Source organism: Myxine glutinosa, chromosome 1, assembly GCF_964187855.1.
Source record: "Myxine glutinosa chromosome 1, kmMyxGlut1.1, whole genome shotgun sequence".
Taxonomy (NCBI): Eukaryota; Metazoa; Chordata; class Myxini; order Myxiniformes; family Myxinidae; genus Myxine; species Myxine glutinosa.
In genome coordinates this window covers 150402955-150425807 of record NC_136261.1, presented here as the reverse complement: position 1 = coordinate 150425807, position 22853 = coordinate 150402955, and the positions used below count along the sequence as shown (strand labels likewise).

General features: G+C 42.9%; 1 protein-coding gene across 5 annotated transcripts in view; it reads left to right on the top strand.

The window, feature by feature from the left end:
- Positions 1-22853, top strand: part of TNPO3 (transportin 3) — a 190622-nt gene that overhangs the window by 121275 nt on the left and 46494 nt on the right. For all 5 annotated transcript variants that reach the window (XM_068119730.2, XM_068119715.2, XM_068119722.2 and 2 more), the window contains exons 20-21: positions 6607-6774; positions 7652-7764. In XM_068119730.2, the coding sequence (XP_067975831.1) occupies positions 6607-6774; positions 7652-7764 (281 nt within the window). The remainder of the gene's footprint in view (positions 1-6606; positions 6775-7651; positions 7765-22853) is intronic.

Genomic DNA, 22853 nt, shown 5'->3' with positions numbered 1-22853 from the left:
AATCAATCAGAAGATGGCTCAGGCAGCCTTGAAGGCACTTGGCCGCCACACGTGGTACATGAGCCCAGTACTAGTGGCATTTGCATTCTTTGACACCAGAATTGACAAAGAAAGCAAGATCAATATGATTGAAGCATTGAAAAATGACGGTGAAAACCCCTCTCCAAAGAGACCAGCTATCAAACGAGGAACCGCCCTGTCAATCGCTGGCCTCATAACAAAACACACCAAGCATTTCTTCAGCATCCTAGGGACCCCAACTGATTGGATGGATAAGGATCCTGGTTCATGGGAGCAAGAAATCAGCTTTCAGGAAGCAAAGAAAGCCGCCAGTGGCTTAGTCGTGGTGAACGACAGGGCAGAAAGGGGTGTCGCATTGATACAAGACTACAATAAGCTCCTTACAAAGGATGAAGAGCAAAAGCAAGCTCTGCTCCAAGTTGTTGCTGCTCACAGGAAGATGTACCCCGATGCCAAGAAGGCAACAGTGGTGAAATGAAACAGGCCCAGAAATAGGAGTTACATTTCTCATTATATTTGGGTTTTTTAATATTATGTGATATGGTGTCTCTTCATTTTATGAACTGAACATTTGGATTGTTATCATTGAATTTGAGTTTTCATAGCAATATAGTGCTATTTGTGCAGCTATTGTAACTTGTGTTTGCTAGAATACAAAGAAAGTGAGTGGAGGGTGGATTTTCATAAAACAAACTTCTGGTTTTGCTTTCGATCCATATATAGAAATGTTTTGTAGACACCTTTAGTTTGAAGGCTGATGTGGCACCCCTAAATAAAATCAGATTGCTTTCATATTTGGTGTCTTTTCATTTTGGAACAAAAGGAACAACATAAAGCCATGTCCCAGTAAATATTAAAAAAAATTTATTTTGAGCACCACTCTAATATATATATATATATATATATATATATATATATATATATATATATATATATATATATATATGTATATATATATATATATATATTTCTGTCAGTTGATTGTTTGTTTGACATTTGTATTACAGTGTACAAGAAGGTATAAATAAATGAATGACATGTTTATCTAACCATTTATTCGGGGGAAAATTATTACGGAAGTGTACCAAGCTGTTTTACTTGCAATTTTCAAAGTGCCCTCACCCGTGATCGATGCACAATTGCAGCCGAGCAGGCACAGAGTGGCGCACACGCTTGCAGAGTTCGATATCAATTTCCTCAAACTTTGCAGTGATTTGAGCCTTCAATTCCTGACGATAATTAATGACGACGACAATTCCTGACGACGTACGAGATTTTTCACGATAAACAAGGTCTTTCATGAGCCCCCAAAGAAAGAAATCTGGAGGTGTAAGGTCTGGGGAGCATGCCGGCCACTCGATCGGACCGCAGCGGCCGATCCACTTTCCGGGAAAGTTTTCATCAAGCCACTGACGAACATGACGTCCATAATGAGGTGGAGCTCCATCTTGCTGGAAATAACAGTCCTGATCTTGTACCCTGGGCCAAAAGAAGGTTTGCAGCATATCCAGGTAAATTTCTGCAGTGACAGATCCCTCAAAGAAAAAGAGTCCATTATCCCTAATGGAGATATGGCTGCCCAAACTGTCACGCCAGGAAAATTTACCTCCTTCTCAACTGTCACTCTTGGGTTCTCCGCAGCCCAATGGACACAATTGTGTCTGTTAATTGTGCCGTTAAGCTTAAAACATACCTCATCTGACCACCAGATGTTGTCTAGCATTGTGTCCTCTTCGTCAAGTTTAGCTAAGAACTCTTCGCAAAATTGAAGACGCCGGTCGTCATCTCCATCATGAAGGGCATGCAGTAAGCGTGGAATGTAAGGTTTCCAGTTTTTCTGGTGAAGGATACGGATAACACTTGATTGGCTCTTCCAACTCTGCAGATAAACGGCGAGTTGACTTTTGCGGACTTTGTTCCAGTCTCCTGATGGCTTCTTCAGCCTTAGCTACATTTGTTGCCGTTTTCGGACGACCGGACTTCTTTGCAGTGGCTACCGACCCTGTTGCTTCAAATTTCTCGACAATCAATCGTATGTTTCTTCCCTGGGGTGGGTTAATATCGAATTCCTGTGCCAAACGGCGTGCCGCCATCGTTGGTTGTTCATTACATTTGTAATATTTCACGGCCGCAATGCGTTGATTCATTGAAAGGTAATTCATGGTTCAATTTGGTGCAACTTCAGTAACTTTCCAAACTCTCAGCAATAACCTGCAAAACAAAAACAAAAATAAATAAATTAAGAAAATTAATAATCTGCAAGACAATTATTAACAACATGACATCCCAGAAAGAATCTGACAGCCGAAAAAACAGAAATCGGGCACGGGCGCTACTTTTGATTCACCCTGTATGTATGTCTGTATACAGACTTGGCATTTAATATGGAATATTTTTTTTTTCTTGACTTGGGTTTACTTTCTTAACTCAGTATATCAATCTGGTGTGTTTCTTTTACACTTTGGTGATTTATTTGTTAAAAGAACCATGTCACTGATTGTCTGTCGCAGCAAGAAGTCAACAACAGGATTATATCACAGGTGGCGTGGCAAAATGCATTTGACGATTGGCTTCACAGTCGGGTATACAGGGGTTGTTGCATTCTGTATTAGTGGAAAACAACTGCTGCACATCTCCAAAAGATATTGCCGCTTCCTCTGGAGATGGTCCGTCAACTCGACAATGCTGTTTGTCATGGAGTGGTGGCTTTACGAAATTACGGCATGAAAGAGCGTGCTATTGCTCGGCAGTATGGCATCACTCAAGGTCAGGTGTCAAAGATCCTGAAACGAAATTCTCAGAGGGGTGTCCCTACTCCAATACCGAGGCCAGGACATCCCCGCAGAACCACAAGGAGGGATGATCGCCAGCTGCACCGATTTGTCCGCAATGGCCATACCAAGTCAGCTAATCGGCTTAGGGCTGAGTGGCAGCAACTGACAAATGTGCCTGTATCCAGAAGGCTAGTCAACCAACGACTGGTTCAAGCAGGCTATCGTGCCAGACATCCCCTGAGAAAGCCACGCCTGACCAGACAACACCGCCAGCGCCGATTGCAGTGGGCCAGAGAGCACCGTCAATGGCAGCCAGGACACTGGAATCACGTGAGCTTCAGTGACGAGTCTAGATTTCTGGTCTATAGTCAAGATGGCCGCGTCCGAGTGCGCAGACAAGTGCATGAAGCCCACAACAAAGATTGTATAGTGCCAAGAGTCCAAGCTGGAGGTGGTGGGGTGACCGTTTGGGCTGCTTTTCATGCAGGGGGCAAAACTGACCTAGTTGTTCTGAATGGAAACCTGAACCAGTTCAAGTACAGGGCCATTCTCGAAGAAACATTGCTTCCATTTGCTCGTGCAGCCTTTCGAGGAAACTTTGTCTTCCAAGATGACAATGCACGGCCTCATCGTGCTCGCATGATCCACCACTTTCTTGCTGACCGTGGTGTCGAGCATATGGAGTGGCCTGCCATGTCCCCGGATATGAATCCGATAGAGAACTTGTGGGCAGAATTAACGTGTCAAATCGACCACTTGGACCAGCAGCCGACCTCTGTGCGTGAATTTCAGCAGGCTATTGTCACTGCATGGCAAGCGATTCCTGTCCAAACCTTGGCAAATCTCGTGAACAGCATGCCTCAACGTGTACGTGCTCTCCTGAATGCTCGTGGGGGTTACACGAAGTACTGAACTGTAATTTTACTGTCCGTAATCCCAGTCGTAATTTCACTTTTGTTTTTGTTAAAAAAATTTTTTGGCTAATGTGCAAAATAAAGAGATACTTCTGGAACACGTACAGAAGTTTAACACAGTACTGTCCATGAATTTAGTTCGATATCAGTTTACATCACTTTCAAGTATCAATTTATTTGTTTCGAAATGTCAAATGTGGTTTTTGTTTCTTTTAAAGGTCACATTAACAAAATCTAGAATAATTTCAACATAATTCCAATGAACTTTTGGTTCTAAGACATCTTGAAAAGTAAGTTCACCCCCACAAAAAAAATATTCCATATTAAATGCCAAGTCTGTGTGTATATATATATATATATATATATATATATATATATATATATATATATATATATATATATATATATATATATATATATGATGTTCTATATATATATATATATAGATATATATATATATATATATATATATATATATGATGTTCTATATATATATATATATATGATGTTCTATATATATATATATATATGATGTTCTATATATATATATATATATATGATGTTCTATATATATATATATATATATGATGTTCTATATATATATATATATATATGATGTTCTATATATATATATATATATATGATGTTCTATATATATATATATATATATGATGTTCTATATATATATATATATATAGCACGTCCAGGATAGTGAGGGTTTGTAGCACCTGGAGCCCAAGGTCAATACTATTGTTGCGGTTTTAAGAACCCAGCACAGGTAACATCATTAAAGGGTTAAAGGTTGCACCCCATAGGTAGGCCACCATAGGACATCAGTTATTCCTTAGTATGTGTTAGATGAGGCATTTTCCAATAGTTGAATCTGTGTTGTGTCAATCAAATAAGAAGTAGGCCCTTTCGTCCATTTTGCAGCCTCCCTCCAAGCGACCCGATTAAGCGTGCTCCCCAGTCTGTGCCCCATGGCCCTTTCCAATTTGGTGCGCTCCTTGGCCAGCAGCAGCAGCCTTAGCTGCCCGTAAGCTCGCTCAACGCCGCCATAAGCCACGAGGTGAGGCCCGGAAAAAGGGGGTGGATCGCCAGGAAGAAGGTGTGGCCACGTCACCCAACCATCAGGGCGGGGCCGGTAAGCCATAACCAGCCAACCAAGGCTGGAGGGACATCGCCTGATAGGCGTGGCTTTTGGGTTTGCGGAGCGATCGCTGGCTGGATTATAAAAGCACGAGCGCAAAGCCCTTTTACAGGACTTTTTGGGAGAGCGCACATTTCAGAGGACTTATTAGGAGAGCTCACATTTAAGAGGACTTATTGGGAGAGCGCACATTTAAGAGCACTGTAAGGAAGCGCGCTTGGATAAAGGACTCGTTGGAAGGTTGGCTTTTGAGAGGACTTGTTGGAAGCGCGCTTGGTAAAAGGACTACTGTGATTTGGGAGAACCTACAGCGGAAGCGTGTGCTGTCAGGACTTGTTGGGAGAGCGCACTGGTAACAGCACTGCGAGGACGAATGCGCTTGATCGTGGTTGAAAGGACTTGCACAATTGGCGCTTGCGTATAGGACATTGGAGAGGGGGCGTTTGGTGCGAGTCGTGCAAATATTACGTACGCCGCCAGGATACCAGCCTCCCCCCCGTGATATAATTGGCCATTCGCGTTACACTGTGAAGAGCTGCCTGCCGGGTTTTCCATCGCCTGGACCGGAGCCGGACTGGAGCCTGGACGCGCTGGTGACCATCAACCTGTTCCTCTACAATCCCCGTGTGAGTGACTGTGTGTGAGACGGGCCCGTTTGTCCAGGGAATAAGTTAAGCCTGTAATTAAGACTGCCCTGTGTGCCTTTCCTTCCTCTTTCTATCTTGTACATTTCTTAAGTTTCCTCTTCTTTCTGTACATTTGTAATAAATTGCCTTGTTCTTCCTGGTTTCCTCTCATCCGATCGCTCTCATCCAGTCTTTTCTCTCATTGGGTAAGCGTGGCACGATTCGGAACCACTATAATCGGGTCTAGTCACCTGTTAACAGCTCGGATCGCGGATTGCTATCCGCTCGGCATATTCCATCCATATCCGTGATTCGAGCGGGAGTTATTCCCTCGTTTCCGGTCGGCGTTAGTAATTAGGTAGTAGTGAATCCCTAGGCCTAACAAACCCTACCTAACGCCGTGCCGGGAAGGACGTTATAACTTCCAGGACTCGCGTCGGCCAGATAAAAGGACAAGGGGATTAACCCCCCCTTGATAAGGGGAGAGCCGATGTCGGAGATCCGTAACACTATCAACCAAGGTGGTGGAGGGGATGGGGTGGGCTCGAGGCAGAGGTGGATAGCGAGCCTGGGAGTCTCGGATTGCACTATTGGTGCACACCACTCTGTCCATACCCATTCCTAAAGACGCATAGAAAATAACATTCAAAATGTTGGAACCTTTCAATTTGTTTAATTTTTGATTCTGTCTCTCAGCTTATAGTCACCTTGGCTGTCAACCTGATAAGCATGTAGGTCTACAAATCACTGTCCTCCTCGTCTGTATATAACCACTCGAAGCTTCACAAGACACTTTGATTCGAAGAGATTTTTACTCAACGCCATAATTACCAACTTGCCAATTTCTTCCACAGAAATGACTGCACGTCCAGATGGAAAGGATTTGTAAACAATTGACAATGTTCAAAATATTAAATATATAGATGCTTATTCTTATTTTTTGTCTCACTGTATCTTCTTGCTTTTATAGTCACTTGTTTTCTTGCGTGAAGAAACACCCATTTTACGTGTTTAACAACAGTTGACATGTTGTTCAGGTGATTTGCCACACATGTTGTTATGCATATTTAAAGATTGTCCATGATATCTCCTTGTCATGTTTGTTGCATGTCCACCTACAGCATGAGAATGATTTTGAAGCACGGCGGGAGCTCGTTTCTTCGATACTAAGTCAGCATGGTCAGATGTTGGTGGACCGCCTTTTGCAGGCCGCTTGCTTTTACCTACCACCTTACAACCTGCCCGACCTTGCAGAGGTCCTCTGGGAACTGGAGCTGTTTGACAGGCCTGTATGCAACACATAATGCAACACATAATGCATCTCATATGGCATCTTGATTGTTCTCTTGTTGCAAGGGGTGAGATATTTCTCATTGCCTCGTTTTCATCAGCAGCATTTTGATGCCCTTCCCATGATGCCTTGGTGGCATTGATAGATGACCATAAACTAGAGTCTTGCCAATTGTTAACCAAATCAAGGGCAGGCAGATTTCTATTTCATCTTGTGACCGTCATTAATGACACTTGGTTTTTACCAAGGGACAACATTTATGTTCATTCTCAGATTAGTTCGGGTTCCAGGAGCTTAGAATCCAAATCCATAATTCTGATGCCTTAAGTTGCCCCACGGTGTGAAAACGATCCTACAGTTACACCACCTGATCCATACCCCTTGGTAATCATTGCTGTGGACTGGTAGTCTTTCTGAAAGTAAAATGTTTTCATATTACCTTATTTTAGTTCCACTTTTATTTATTTTACGAATGATTCAAAAATTGCTGCTTTGTTCTCATGATGGAATGAAAAGTGTTAATTTTCTTAGCACATGGTAAAATATCAAGTTTTATAAAAGTCTAAAGTCTGAGACTTTTATTAAAATAGTCCAGCGAAAGAGACTTGGAGTGTACAAATTCTAGCCCAAATTCTTCAGAGATCATGTGACAGGAAACGTTGCAGTGTGGATGGATGATTGTACTCAAATTGGTGATTCTATTTGACAACTCCTAATGTTAACTCCTAATGTTAATGACAACTCCTTCGCTCTCGCAGGGAAAATAGCCTTAAAATGCATGTTGTTGTAATGTTAGCTTTTTCCACATGTTTTTTTTTGTTTGCTTTTATTTTTATTTTTATTGAATTTTTGTACACGTGTATGCATGTATGCAGTCGTTCTGCCGCTGGTTAGAACACTCCCTCAAAGGCTTGCCAAAGGAGGCGACAGGTGGAGCAGTTGCCGCCACACACAAACAACTGACCGACTTCCATAAGCAGGTTACAAGGTGAATGGTGCATGGTGTGTCATGGACTATCGTTCCTTATTTGTATGACGTACATTGAAAACGTTATGCAAACAGGGTATTCATTGCCACCTTCGAGCTGCAGATTTTGCTCATTGTATACTTAAATGTATGCATGGTGTATGCAATACGTGACTTTCGAAATTATGTAATCCACCATAGAATGCGTGGCGCACATGTGCAGAAACCCCCTACCTAGCAATGGGGAACATCAAGGCAGCTGAACGAACGTAAATCTTATGTGCAAGATAAGGATCGTTTCCTAAAATGGCTCACACAGCTTTTAAAAGAAGCCGAAAATACTTGGAAACGTATTGTACGAGAAAGAGGTGTGCTTCTGCACAACAAAGTAGTTGGAGAATTTTCTGAATTCGCCCAAAAAGCTGATAGCTTGCAGCTCCCCATACTACAAACTCCCGAGGTCGAAGTGGATCAGTGCAAGGCCCAAAGATTCGTAGACTGGTGCATTATACCCGAACCTTCGACTACCGCTGCCAGCGAGTGGACTTTGAACCTTGCAGGACCACCTTGTGTGAACATGGCAGGCTTAGTGCTTTATTTAATGGAGTCTGCATTCTGAAAGTTGATGCAGTCATTTCCAACATTCAGGCAGACATCCCAGAACCGGACATCGTATCTGGTTTGGGTGCTTCTTTACACGGATGGGAAGGTCATATCTGGGCTTGTCAATGGACAGGGTACGTTTAAAATTCTGATATATACGATTAATCATGTATGTGGGAGGGGTGGTGGGTGGATGAATTGAGACGAGGGTTGCATCGGCGTTGCAGTGTTGCAATTGTTGGGAGTTTCATCGGCTGTGAGGGCTGTTATAAATATATTCTTGTTTAGTTCATGGGCCACAAGATAAATTATACTGGATTTTTCCATCTGTTCGCAAAATGTGTGTTCGCGTGTTTTCGTTATATATCCACTGTCGCCGCTCCCTTGGACCAACAGGATATGCTTGTACCTCAACATCTCTCATACACGGATATTTCTCGTATTTCCATAAATCCGATTTGCATTTAGGAACAGACTAATTATGGTTAACCATGCTGAAATTCCCACTCTTTCTCTAAATGTTGAAAATTATGTTAAAAAGATTATTTGGATAACATATTTAGCGCTAGCAGCAGTGGGTTAAAAGTGTCCATCGAGCCGAACCAAGTCAATGAGAACGCATACAGTGCATGTATGAAAGGCCTCGTTAGCACTCGTATGTCATTTCGATAGTCCCATATTGGTTTCATAAATCTGATCTTTTGTTGTTTCAGAATATAATGCAGTAGAGTTCATCATATGCTTAAGCATCTTGCTAAAATTGAGCATTTGAGGTGTCAGAACATTTTTATGCAATTAAGATGGCAGCTGCAGACGAATCCATGAATGCATCTTCACTGTGTATGGTGCTGGTGCACACTAATTACTCCCGCTAGGGAGTAATGCATTCGTGTGTGTGTGTGTTCGTGTGTGTTCGTGTGTGTTCGTGTTCGTGTGTTTGTGAACAAGATATCTGGAAAGGTTCTGAACAGATTTGGATGAAAGTTGGTGGGATGATTGCCCTTGGGATAAGGAAGAATTGATTAGTTTTTGGTGAAGCTCAGGATATTATTCCGGATCCAGGAATTTTTTGAAGGATTGTTTACCATTGGAAGATCGGGCTCATTTTTTTTTAACATTATCTTCCATATATTCTATATTTAACATTGTGATATGAAAATAGTTTTCATATTTGTTGTAAATGTAGTTTAAACTCGTGGTTATGCGTTAGAGCGGTGTATTTCTTTAGCAGCAGCGTCTTCAATGTTCATTTTTTTTTTTCTTCTAATAAAGACATATTCTGTCATTTTAAAACCACCAAAGTGTGTATTAGGTTTCCCCGTTTCATAAAATGTATCGTTTGATACATATAATGCTTTAAAACAGTTTTTTGTTTTTTTTACCTCAGAAGAGATATCAACATTTACCTCAGCGAATGTCAATCGCGGTGTCAGTATTTGATGAACTTATAAAGACTTAGGTGAGTTATAAGTGTGACAAGCATGTGCACGGGATTCTTCCCAGAAGAATGAGTGGTCGCATTAGCTTGTACGACTTAAAATGAGCGAGTTTTGTTTTGACGTTTGGGCCAGTTTTACATGTTGTATCCCTAAGGAATGAAACGAACGTTTTTCCTGGCTTACAATTTTATTTGAAGTCACACATGCCTCAAAATACACTCACTTATATAGAATTGAACGCTGAATCCGAAAATGTAAGTGAAATTACCTTGTTTTTTTTAACATTATCTTCTATATATTCTAAATATATATCTGTGCAGTGTCTTTCTTGTGTTGTCTTCGAACTACTCCCTCAAACTTTTGTGAAATCGTACTATTCCAATTTGACCCACGGCGGGAGTATGTGCTCTATTGAGTGGCGTTCTAGTTTTACACAGTAGCCAAATAGGTGGCTAGATTTTAGCATGGACACAAATTCATTGAACATGACTCAGCTCAGAATGGGGTCATCTTCATTTTAGATTGCACTCTCACTCTGCCTCTGAAAAAAGACGTTTGGTGAATCCTCCCATCTGCTTCCTAAACAATCCTCTAAAACAGGTTCAGTCACTCCAACGTTTGGCCTTCAGTTCATGATCAGCCATGATTTTCTTTGGTAAACGAGATTTGTAAGCTGGCCTCAAAAGCCTGTCACCGACCGGGAATCCTCCGTCATGCAAAGTCTTTCTTTGGCACATCTCAACTTGTATCGATCTACAAGGCTTTCATCCTCAACTTGATGGAGTACATTTCTCCCCTCTGTGCTGATGCCCCTGTGTCACACCTTGATCAGCTTGACAACATGGAAACCAAGCCTTCAACATAATTGGAATATCCTATGATGAAGCCTATGACTTTACCATCGCAGACAGGTCGGTGGTCTCTCCCCTCTTTGTACTGTTGTTTTTGTTCTGTTATGTCCTGATATGCTTTGTGTTGTAAATGTTAAGGCACGTCATGGAGGCATGCTCACACTCACACTCGCATTATACGTTATTAATGCATTCTCACACTAACAATAACTTTTTGAATGCCCCTCTGACTATTGCAATCTGTAGGGATGTTCATGTGACACCACATATGGGATGAAGCATATCGATTGATATAATTCAAGTTGTGTATTTGCAAATACCACACAATTGACTGCGTAACATATTCTTTATTCTGAATAAATTATTCCAGTTGGTATGGAGTTTGGTTGCATTCCATTGGTGGAATCATTCAGTTCGTGGTTGTCATCCTCAAAGATCAGATACTGTTTTTATTCTCCAAAGATTCTTTACATATAGTATCCAAGAGTATTAATGGTTGAGTTGGACAAGACATTTTGGACAATACCGTGCCATGTTTCTACCAAAAACACCCTGGGTGTTTATTTTTATGCCCCTTCCTAGTAGGAGCATTTATTGGATGGAACATCCTGTGTATGTGTTTTTTTTTTTTTTTTTGAATCTTTTGCAAACTGCCATTTTTTTTTTCTTCACACGATGAAGTCATTTTTGCATTTGCATACTTATGCATACCACATTACATGAACTCGATGGAGTGGTCAATATCGTACGTTGGCCCATCATCCACAGCTCTACTCAGAGTGGAGAGCATCTTGCGAGTGACTGCCTTGCTTCGTTTTATGTATGTTGCATGTTGCACTTCGCAAATGTATTGCATGTCCACGTGAGTCTCAATGAGGGTGGAAAATTAAGCTTAACATGCAAAAAAAGATAGTTTGTAACACTTAGGTGTTGTTGCTGTCATTGTAGCTGTGGTTGTTGTTGTTATTACACACTTTTATTTAACTTCATCTGAACTTTGTTTGTTTGTCCCGTTTCAAATCTTTGATCCCTTCATTTTCAAGGTTCCATACATCCCAGAGAGCTGAAATTTGGCCCACGGTCCTCTTTTCTTGTACATTTGCATCTATCAAAATTTAATTTAATTTTTTTAAATAGGTTTAAAACTTTTTAAAAATAAAAGTGTGTAGCCCTAAAACATGTTTTTTTTTTTTTTTGTGCTTCCATGTATATTATATATGTCTCGATTGCTTCAAGAAGTAGTATATATAATTTTGTGTGCCCCTTCTGTGTCCGTCACACTTTATTTGAAAGGGATCCTGCTGTCATACCGTTGCAACCTCTACATTAAGCTCCAAATCCTGCTTCTTCCTCTTCCCTACCGGAAAGACTTGCTTTTAAAGCAGGCATTTTAAAACAGACAACTTTGTGTTCCATTTAAATCGATTACTGTTTCTATTCAAGTAAATGGACTATCAGTTTTCCAACTGTACGATTTTTATTAATCTACGACAGTAGGAACTCTTTCGAATATAGCGTGATGGACGCTGCTCTTTTTAGTGATAGATACACCTGGAGGATGTTCATTTTTTTTTCAGCCCCCTTCCTAAAGGGAGACGATGGGCACAAGGTTGGTGCAGGGGATGGGGTGTTTATTGGAGGAAATGTGGTATATTTCAACAGGAACATTGCAATCAACAGGGTGGGGCTGACGCAAAGAATAATTTGTTTTGTAGGCATGTTCTCTTTCTCACTTGGGAAAGCATCTTTGCATACGTTTGGACTGAGGCTCATTTAGCCACTCGCCATGTAAATAAAGCTCTCCTGTCTGGCTTCATCGTCACACTTGGTCTGCTTCCTTTCAACCGACATGCAACAATATACGCACATCTTGTGAGGCTTCACGGCTTTATGATTCTTTGGCAGAGTAATTTTCAAACGTCTGTTACCATAAATTTGGAATTCCGTCCCCCACTAATATCGTCAGTCGAAGTGGTGCCTCTAACATATACTTATGAATGTTTGGTCACATCACTTATTCTTTTTCTGTCCAAATTGTAGAAACTGTTTCATAAATTGCAGAGAATGGATTCACAAATTTAGAAAATCGGTGCAAATTGTTTTCTATCATGGAATTTGCCCATAAACCAAAACTTTTGAGAAGTCAGCTGATAATGTACAGTTACATGCAATTATGTCATTGACATAAGATGTGTTCTGATATTAAATACCTTAAAAACCCATCAGATGCATTGTTTGCAATGGTCAAATAAGACGAGTGCAAATATGCTTTTGTGTGGGGGTTACGAATTGATGGGAGGGTGAGCGCAGATTGCTGGCCGTGCCCATTAATGTGAAACATGTCCTTGTCGGAAATGCTAAGCAAATATGTTTTGTCAGAACACCATCTTGAAGCTTCCCAGCTTCTGTTATGTCTGCTTCCCAGAGCACAGTTTCAATATCCCAGTTCTAAAAAAAACTTATGGAAACGTGAACCAAAACGATAATTGAAAACGAAGAAGTGAAGCGTGAAAAATAGAAAACAAAGCAATGTGACCGAATCTAGTACTCAGATGCAAAAAGGAAGAGACTGCATTGTTAATTGAGGTTTCAGTACCCAGTGATTTTGGTCTAAATAACGTAGAAATCAAGAAAATGACCAAATATCAAGATGTCAAGAATGAAGTGAAAATATCCTGGAAGCTGAAGAGTGCTTACTCTGGAAACGCCACTTTGCACAACTTGGTCCATTGATTGAGATTCTTCACTGAAACAGACAGAGGTAGACACTTCAGGCCCTGGGAGGACTCAATTCCACCTTCTGAAACCTGAATTATGGAGAGAGATGATGACCAACAACGCGCGCGCACACACACACACACACACACACACACACACACACACACACACACACACACACACACACACACACACACACACACACACACACTATTGTCTCGGCATGACTATAAACTCAGATTAGAATGGACATTGATATCAATTAATTGCTGCCATGCAAAACTACAGGCGGCACTGCATCAGCCTTAACGAATGTCCCCGCACTCCCTCCTCTCCCCTGCACTCCTCCTCTCCCCGCCCATCCTCCAGAAGTGATGCTACCTCGAGTCCAGACTCCTGGCTCGATATACACATGATACAACAACTATTTGTATAAATGAAATAAATTGCTACCTATTTGTGGAAGTATCATTGCTGTCTGCTGTGTCTCATTTCCAAGTTCAAGTTAGCCCCCACCTCCCCACGCCCCTTTCCCCACAAACTGTAAGAGCCACTTCACTGTAGTGCGTTTTGTTACTCATATTATTGTTTTTGTGTGACTTTGTTTGCATCATCAATTTTTTAATTCATTTTTTGTTCGTATCACATAAATCATTTATGTTTTCTTTTGAATGAGCACAAGTGTGGGGATGTGTTATTTTATTTTTGGACTTGAGCCTTCCTGTGACTGATATGTGGTGGCTGTTTATTTTTAAATCCTGCTTTTCCTCCTGTACTCGATGCTGGCATTCCTGATATTGACATTCACTGCACAAATATAGTCTCCATTTGGAATGTCTACTTCCTTATGTTCAATCCTTGAAATATTAATGGCTGATCCAAAATCAAATATCGAACCTTCCTTATTGCTAACCTGCGAGCTTCAGTATTTCCTCTTTTAATCCTAATCTTGTTGCTGGTGGAGATGAGAGTCAAACGTTTTCTTTCTTTGCTTACATAGGCCTGTATGCTACTTCAGTTAACTGATTAGACAAGTGATTTTTTTTTTCATTCTTTCATTTTTGCTTCACTTGAAATACTTCGGTTCAAATGTATTGTTGAGAGGAAGTGAAAAGCCAAGCACACATTCTGTCCTTGCGTTGGCCCTTTTGATGTTCTCATCTGATTGCCAGGTTCAAATCCCATTTAATGTCCTTGGGATTTTTAAATAGGTATACTGTGTCCACCCGATCCATGTCCTGCAAGTGATTTTGAGTTCTACTGTGTGGTTGGGCTCACGGTGAAAAATATAATGAAACTTGACATTTTTGATCGGTTGATTAACTCCATGCCAATGATTGCTCACTCGTGATTGCAGCTCTATCCATGATGTCACCTCTTGAGCACAGCTGTTCTGCAATTGGAAATAGAAATCCAATGTAAGTGTTGTGAAAAGTCTACAACAGGCCAAGGCCTAGCATACTGAACAGTGCAGCTCGGGCGTTTGCTCGAAGCTGACAGTGGAACCTTCACATGCACAGGTGTAGCCTTGTGGTACAAATTATTATTATTATTATTATTATTATTATTTTTTTTATCTTGTATTGTGCTGACTGTAAGGACGAAGGACGGGAACAGTGGTGAGTTTGACGTGAAGGTGGGAGTGCATCAGGGGTCGGTCAGGTGTCTGAGTGAATTCCATTCAATGTACAGTGTGCGCTGAGTGGGTTCATCAAGGATGTGGTGGTTTGGGGGGGGGGTGGTCATTGGCCAGTGTGGCGGCTACGTTCGGATGTGGGGTGTGCACAGAGGGGGCTGCGGATGGAGGGGATGTTGAGTTGGATCTTGGAGAGGGTGTGAAAACATTTTGTTGCCTGGGAGGCATGCTGGATGGAGGGGGTGGATCGGACTCGGCAGTGGTTGCTGGAGTGGGGTGTGCATGGAGGAAGTTTCGGGAGCTGAGTGGCGTGCTGATGGGGAGGGGAGTGTCGTTGAGCCTGGGGGGAGGGGTGTGTGCTGAGCCTGGGGGGAGGGGTGTGTGCTGCATGTGTGAGAGGTGCTGTGGTTTGTAGGGGCGAGACATGGGTAGTGAGCGTGGGGCTTCGGCGAGGGCTGGAGGGGGTGGAGGTGCGGGTGGTTCGGTGGATGTGTGGGGTGTCGTTGGGGGGGAGGCAGACAAGTGATGAATTGCGAAAGATGATGGGAATAGAGCCTGTGATGGATGTTGTGAAGAGAGGCAGTTTGGGATGGTTTGGTCATGTGTTGGGGAAGGATGAGGATGACTGGTTGAGGGGAGTGATGGAAATGAATGTGGTGGGAGGTGGAGGACGGGGAAGACCGAGAGACTTGGCTGGGAATGGTCGGGGAAGAGATGCGGGTGGGGGGGTTGACGGGGGGAGGTGCAGAGGGTGGGGCAGGGTGGAGGTGATTGTTATGGGGATCGCAAGGCTAACCCCCGCTGTTGCAGGGAAAATGGCCTTAAAATGCCTGTTGTTGTTGTTGTTGTTGTTGTTGTTGTTGTTGTTGTTGTATTTGATTGTAAATGCCTTTCCTCTGCAAATAAGCTGTCTTAAACTATGCACAACTTTTACCCAGCAATTTAATTTTTTATTCCATGATGTTGCCTCTGTGCTAAGTTTTTGTTACTCGAAGCTAAAAACACACTTCAATCATCTCTGCTACCATCCATTGCTTATGGCATGTGCAGTTGTATGCCAAATACAATGCCGACTTGTTTTCTGTTCAAAAATGTGCCACGTCTCCAGCCACCACTCTCAGAACACTGTACGCATTGCACGACTCACAATGTAGCTTAAGAAAGCTGACGTGCTTGGAACGTCCAGGTAGTTGACTGTGAGTTGAAAACTCTCCTCGAGCTAAAGGTCATGTAATGTTCTGAGCTAGATTTGGACGTTGTGATGTTTGCCAGTTAGGAATTTCTGTGACCTTGTGCCTTCAACCCTAAAGCAGCTCAGCAGTGTGCAAATGCCTATTTCTCAGATTTTTTTCAGTCCCAGCTGATCCGCACTGTTTGTTTAATGAAGATTCCTTTTGTCTTCACGCTCCTTCCATCAGTGGAATGCATACCTCAGCCAGACAGAACAGTTTATGCCTTGTATCCCACCGATCGGCTGGATCTGCATCCGCACTGAAACCAAAATCGAATTGGCTTGTTCTCGTCACTGACCGAACTCATCCATCGAGTTTCGTTGGAATCTGTCCATAACTTTTTGAGATGCTGTGATTATATATATATATATACGTATATATATGTGCAGTGTCTGTCTTGTGTTGTGTTGTCTTGACTTGTCACTGAACTACTTTCTCAAACTTTTGTGAAATCGTACCAAACTTCTGGTATGTACACATCTCTCCCGTCGGAATGTCATAAGGGTATTATTTTGAAAACATTTCCAATTTATTAATTTATTTATTTTTTCAGGAAATTTTTTTTTTCCCCAACTTTTTTCAACTTAAATTGTTTATAAAATGTAATATCACGTATATTACAAATACATTTGTGCAAAATAATTGTTTGAATTACGATTGGTTTAAACCATGACAAAACGGCAACTCGGGTACAGTCATTTATCTATATATCTACACATCTGGGCAGTGTCTGCAGTCACTCAACGACTCCCTCAAACTTTTGTTTTTGTGGTTGTGAAGTGTTTTTAATAACGTTGTGGTTTTGAATCACGTGGTGGTGAGGTATTTTGAATCACGTGGTGGTGAGGTATTTTGAATGATGTGGTGGTGAGGTGTTTTTAAATCACATGGTGGTGAGGTGTTTTGAATTACTTGGTGGTGAGGTGTTTTTAAATGACGTAGTGGTGAGATATTTTGAATTACTTGGTGGTGAGGTGTTTTTAAATGACGTGGTGGTGATGCTTTTTTAAATCACATGGTGGTGAATATGAATGAATGAATGAATGATCGTTTTAAGGCCATTTTTCCCCGCTAGAGCGGGGGTTAGCCTTGCGGGCCCCATGACAATCATGGTTCCCTGTTTGAGGCAATGTTTTCATGGCCGGATGCCCTTCCTGACGCCAACCCTTGGTCGCCTCTTACGATGCGCAGGGATACGGTGTACCTATTCTAAACTGGGGTAAACACCGGGATGGGATGGGTACCGGGATGGGTGAGGGATGGAAGGATAGAAGGTGGTGAGGTGTTTTCAATTTCGTGGTGGTGAGGTGTTTTCAATTTCGTGGTGGTGTGTTTTTAATTTCGTGGTGGTGAGGTGTTTTTATTACGTGTTTTATGGCTGTGAGGTGTTTTTAATTTCGTGGTGGTGAGGTGTTTTTATTACGTGGTGGTGAGGTGTTTTTATTACGTGTTTTATGGCTGTGAGGTGTTTTTAATTTCGTGGTGGTGAGGTGTTTTTAATTTCGTGGTGGTGAGGTGTTTTTATTACGTGTTTTATGGCTGTGAGGTGTTTTTAATTTCGTGGTGGTGAGGTGTTTTTATTACGTGTTTTATGGCTGTGGTGTTTTCAATTTCGTGGTGGTGAGGTGTTTTGAGTTACTTGGTGGTGAGGTGTTTTGAATTATGTGGTGGTGAGGTGTAATCGTCCCAAATTTCCAGTCTGCACCTACCCCTCCCCTATGTATGTGCTGAGGGGTTCTTTCTTAAAAAAAAAAAAAATAATTCAACCGAAATCTTCAACCTAAATTGCCTATAAAATGTAATATCACAAACAACAAATACATTTGTGCAAAATAATTATTTGTGTTATGATTGGTGGAAATCATGACAACACTGCAACTCAGGTACAGTCATTAGCCTCAGCTAAAATAAGCCCAATCCTCAGTAACGATGCTAGTACATGTATGTACATATGAAAATGTATATATATATATATAGATATAGATATAGATGTGTGTGTGTGTGTGTGTGTGTGTGTGTGTGTGTGTGTGTGTGTGTCACGCTACCAGATTCTTGTACTAGATGCTCAAATTATGGATTTAGAGTTCTACCTGCAGCATTAAAGTACCAACCCTGTACCTCCATAAAATAGCAGGGTTGGTCAAATTGGGCAATTACAAATGCATGAAAACAAAAATTTAAATATTCATGTGTTACACAAAATGTCAAGTTTTTCAACTTTTCATGCCAGGAAATCTAGAAAATTTCGCAAAAAATAGCAACCAGTAATTTACAATCCGAATCAATTTCTAGGGTTCTAAAGGTTTTTTTCAAGCATGATGTTGGACAAGTAAAGTAAATAAAAGTACCAAAAGAGTTATTGGCCGAGTGCCAATTTTTTTTGGCAACTTGCCAATATTCTGTATTTTTCACTTTTTCCTAGCAAATAAGTTGTGACCAGCACTGATTTTAATTGGAATTTATGGGAAACAAACACGCCCATGTTTCTTCTACTACTGCTGTATTTATTATGTGCAGCATAATCTGCATTGAATCTTCAAGCATAATCTGCATTGAATCTTCAAGCATAATCTGCATTGAATCTTCAAGCATAATCTGCATTGCAACTGTGCACAAATACTGTAAATCCTCGCCCCCCCCCCCCCCCCATCTGTACGCTAGCCCAAGCTGTCATGCCAAAATATCAAGGCAAAATGACGAGTAGGCCGACATGTATAGAATTTTCACACACATGTTTGGTGAAGCACCATTTACAAGACGTATGTACACAAGGCTTGACTTATCCATGAAGGACAATAAATGCATGTGGCATCATATTACTTACACTTGAAAACCCCACGGGATATTAAGTTGGCCGCCAGAAGTGTGATTCAAAGGTCAAGTCATTGTCTTGTGAGCCTAATTCACAAAGTACATACAAGTACAGGATTGTTCAGTAAACGATATTCTTTGTCTAGTATATGAATAAAATATCATGCACACTGGATGCACAGCACTGAGCAGCATGCACAGGTCTTATCAATTGCACAAACTGACTGTCTCAATCATTTTCAGTCATGAGTCAACAAAATGAATCAGATTGTCATATAAGTAGTGGACAGGTCACAACACCCCTGTTGCTTCTGCGATGGCCGGCCGGCTTACAGTGAGAGCAGGTTGGCCTGGCACGCTTGCCACCAACAGCAGCAAAGTCACCAGATGGCCAATAAAGGTATATTTCCGGCAGTTTATTGCTGATAAACGATCAATCCGGAAGCGAAAACGGTGAAACACGCGGCGCCGCCTTTCAACGGCGTTTATACGCAGTAGATGTTTAGCGCATCTGGTACAAGAATCTGGTAGCGTGACACAATTATATATATATATATATATACATATACATATATATATATATACATATATATATACACATATATACATATATACATACATACATACATACATCGTTACGGAAACGGGGACGGCGCTCCCCTTAGCAAGGGGGGGGGGGGGGTTAATCCCCCTTCTATTTGCACTGGCCGTCTCCGATCCTGAAGCTACCCCGCTCACCTGTGGGGTGGGAATGGCCGAGGCGATTGGTCAAGGGATTCCCGTACACCCCCGCCAATCCCTCCACAAGGCAGGTGGGTAACTCCGCTCGAAACCACGGACAAGATGGTATTTTGCCGAGCGGTTTTAGCAGCCTGGGTGGCACATGGAGAACTGTTCGAGCCGTTTATCAAGGGACTAAACCCGATTCATAAAGCGTTGGCCGAAATCGCACCACAGGAACTCAATTGGGAAATCTCTAAAGCGATCGGATGAGAAAGAAGAAATCAAAGAATGGAGGAACAGATATTTATTATTATTTACACAAACCCAAAGAAGAAAAGAAGAACAAAGTAATTTACAGGGAATGGAAGAAGCAGATACACAGGGCAATTCTTACTTATACAGGCTTAACTTATACCCAGGACAACACAAAGGACAGACGACGGGCAGACTCACACGAATGGGGAATGAAGGCAGGAACGAATGGCTGGAAGGAGAGGAAGGTTCAGGTCCGGGCAGAACGGCAGGCTGGAGGCGAACGGCCGCCGACTCCCCCGCAATCTGGTTCACACAGCAGGTTTTGTGCGCAGCAGCGCGTCAGGGCTTCATGTGCAGTGGCAGCGTCTCTCAGGCCTCATACGTCCTCGGAAGCTCTCAGCAGGACCGCCACCTGCGCAAGCACCTCCCCCAAACTCTCTTTGCAGAACTGCTTGCCACGGAACTCCTCAACTCTGGTGGGGGCTCCGCGCAACGGGTTATATAGGCCACACCCTCGAATCTTCGCGAACCTGCTCGATGTTTCTTGGTCATGCCTCTCAAGCCATACCCCTGATCTCTGGTTGGTCGTTCGGGGGCTCCACCCTTGATGACGAGGTGGGGCCACGCCCTTCTTCTCCGAGTTGGAGCACATGTTGAATGGCGGCGAATGCAGTTGGCAATGGAGGCAATGCAGTTGGCAATGGAGGCAATGCAGTTGGCAATGGGGCTCTATCTTATTTCATTTGGTGCAGCGCAAGATCAACTAGTGGAGACACAGCCTTAACTGATACACATAATAAAGAAATAACTATAGAGAGGTTCTATGGTGGCCTACGTGTGTGCGATGGACTAACTAAAGGACGACCTTTGATCTTTACATGAATGGAGGTATTTACAGGAATCATTACATTATTTACAATGGGGTATATTTACAATGAATTACACACAGTGCACGGTTTCCCAAATCCGTTACAATATGTTGTTGCGGTTTCGAGTTTGTACAGTGAGTTTAAAAAAGGTTAAAATTTCCCCCTCATAGTTAGTCACACAAGCAACATGTAGCCTCGTGATAGTATAGTTATGTCTTCGTATTTGTGAGCTTAGTCCTTTTCCTATGTTAGTTCTGCGTTGAGTAGAGTCAGGAGAATAGGCCCTACTGCCACCGACTATCCAGCGTCCGTAGCCTCATGCCCTTTTGCGCTAACGTTGGTTCATTTTGGGCGAGTTAACACGAGGCAGGCTAGGAGGACCGGAGCGGCAGAAGCACTGACGGTAAGCACGAGCCGCCAATCAGGGCTCAGAGGTGGTGACGCCGGCGTTGCGTCACAGGGCGTGGTGAGAAGGTTCGCGAGTGTTCCAGAAGGTTCGGGGGGCGTAGCTATAAAACCCGCTGCAGCCCTCGAAAGGACTCGATGCAAAGGACTCGCGCGCACTGACCAACCAGCCTGGAAGGATCGAGGAAGAAGAGTTGTGAGCGTCCGAGAGCTGTACCAGATACGCGGGCGAAGCCGACGCGCATGAACCGAAAGACGTGCTTTTATGGGTGACGCTCGGTTGAGTTTGAGGCCGATCGCTATGCAGTGCATTTAAGTCGCGCGAGTGAGGAAAACGGCTGTGTAATCGCCAGCCGCGCTGAGAGTCCCGCCCTTTGCCATTCAGTCTCATCATCTGCCTTGTTTGGGAGACGCGCTACGAGGTTCCGACCATTGCCTGCTACCATCTTCGCGGGACGTGCTGGGACCGTGGAGAGCCGGACGGGGGCCGTCTCTGGACGACCACGTCGACGCGTTGGCTGACCATCTACTCATCTGCAATTCCCTGTGTGAGTGTGACTGGCCCGAGTCCAAGGGATAAGCTAAGATTGATCAAGGCTGCTCTGTGTCTCTGCGTCCCCGATCATTGTAAATATGTGTGGGAATAATTAAACCTGTGTTCTTCCTTTCTTCCATTCGATTGTTCCTGTGGTTTCTTCATTGGCTAAGTGTGGTACGGGTAGAACCGCTCAAATCGGGTTCCACTAATTAAGACTGCACGGACCACGTGGTACTCAATCCACTCGGCGTACTCAAACCACACGTGGCTCGTGCGAGGCTTGTTTCCTCGCTTCCGTGGTGGCGCAGGTATTTAGGTACGTGCGAGACTTGGTCCCGAAACCCTACCTTGCGTTGGCCAGGAAGGAACGTCTCAAGCCTCGGTTCCGCCAACCCCAGAAAGAACAAGGGGATTAATCCCCCCTTGGTAAGGGGAGAAGGGCGGCGTAGAACCGTAACAATTGGTGTCGGGGAGTGGGATTGGACCTGGAGTGCGCTTCACACACTTGAAATTGCGAGTGGACGAAATTTAGTTTTTAAAATCAAAATTTTAAATTCGTGCCATGGCTAGCCAAGATGGTTGAATGACAGGAATGTGGGGGTAGAAAATGAGGTAGATGAGGAGGAATTAATGACCCAGGACCCACAGGAAGAATTGGGAGAAGAGGAGGAAGCAGATGAGGGGCTGGCAGTAGGGGTAGAAAATGGCGGCGCCTCGCTCATGGCGGTGGAAGCCGAGCCCGCGGTGCCAAGGTACATGCAATTATTTATGGCGCAAATACAAGCATCCATAAAAATGGAGGGGGATCGACTGAATGTAAAAATGGACGCCCAAGGTAACAAATCCACCCGGGAATTGGAAGAGGTGAAAAATGAATTGGAAAGCAAAATAGGTGGCCAATTGAAAGAAATGGGGGACAGAACCACTAGGGAATTGGAAAAGATGAGGGTGGCGTCGGAAAAAGAGATAAAAGAAATGGGGGAGGACATAAGGCGCGGGCTGAGCGAGGAGGTCGCATTGGTATGGTGAT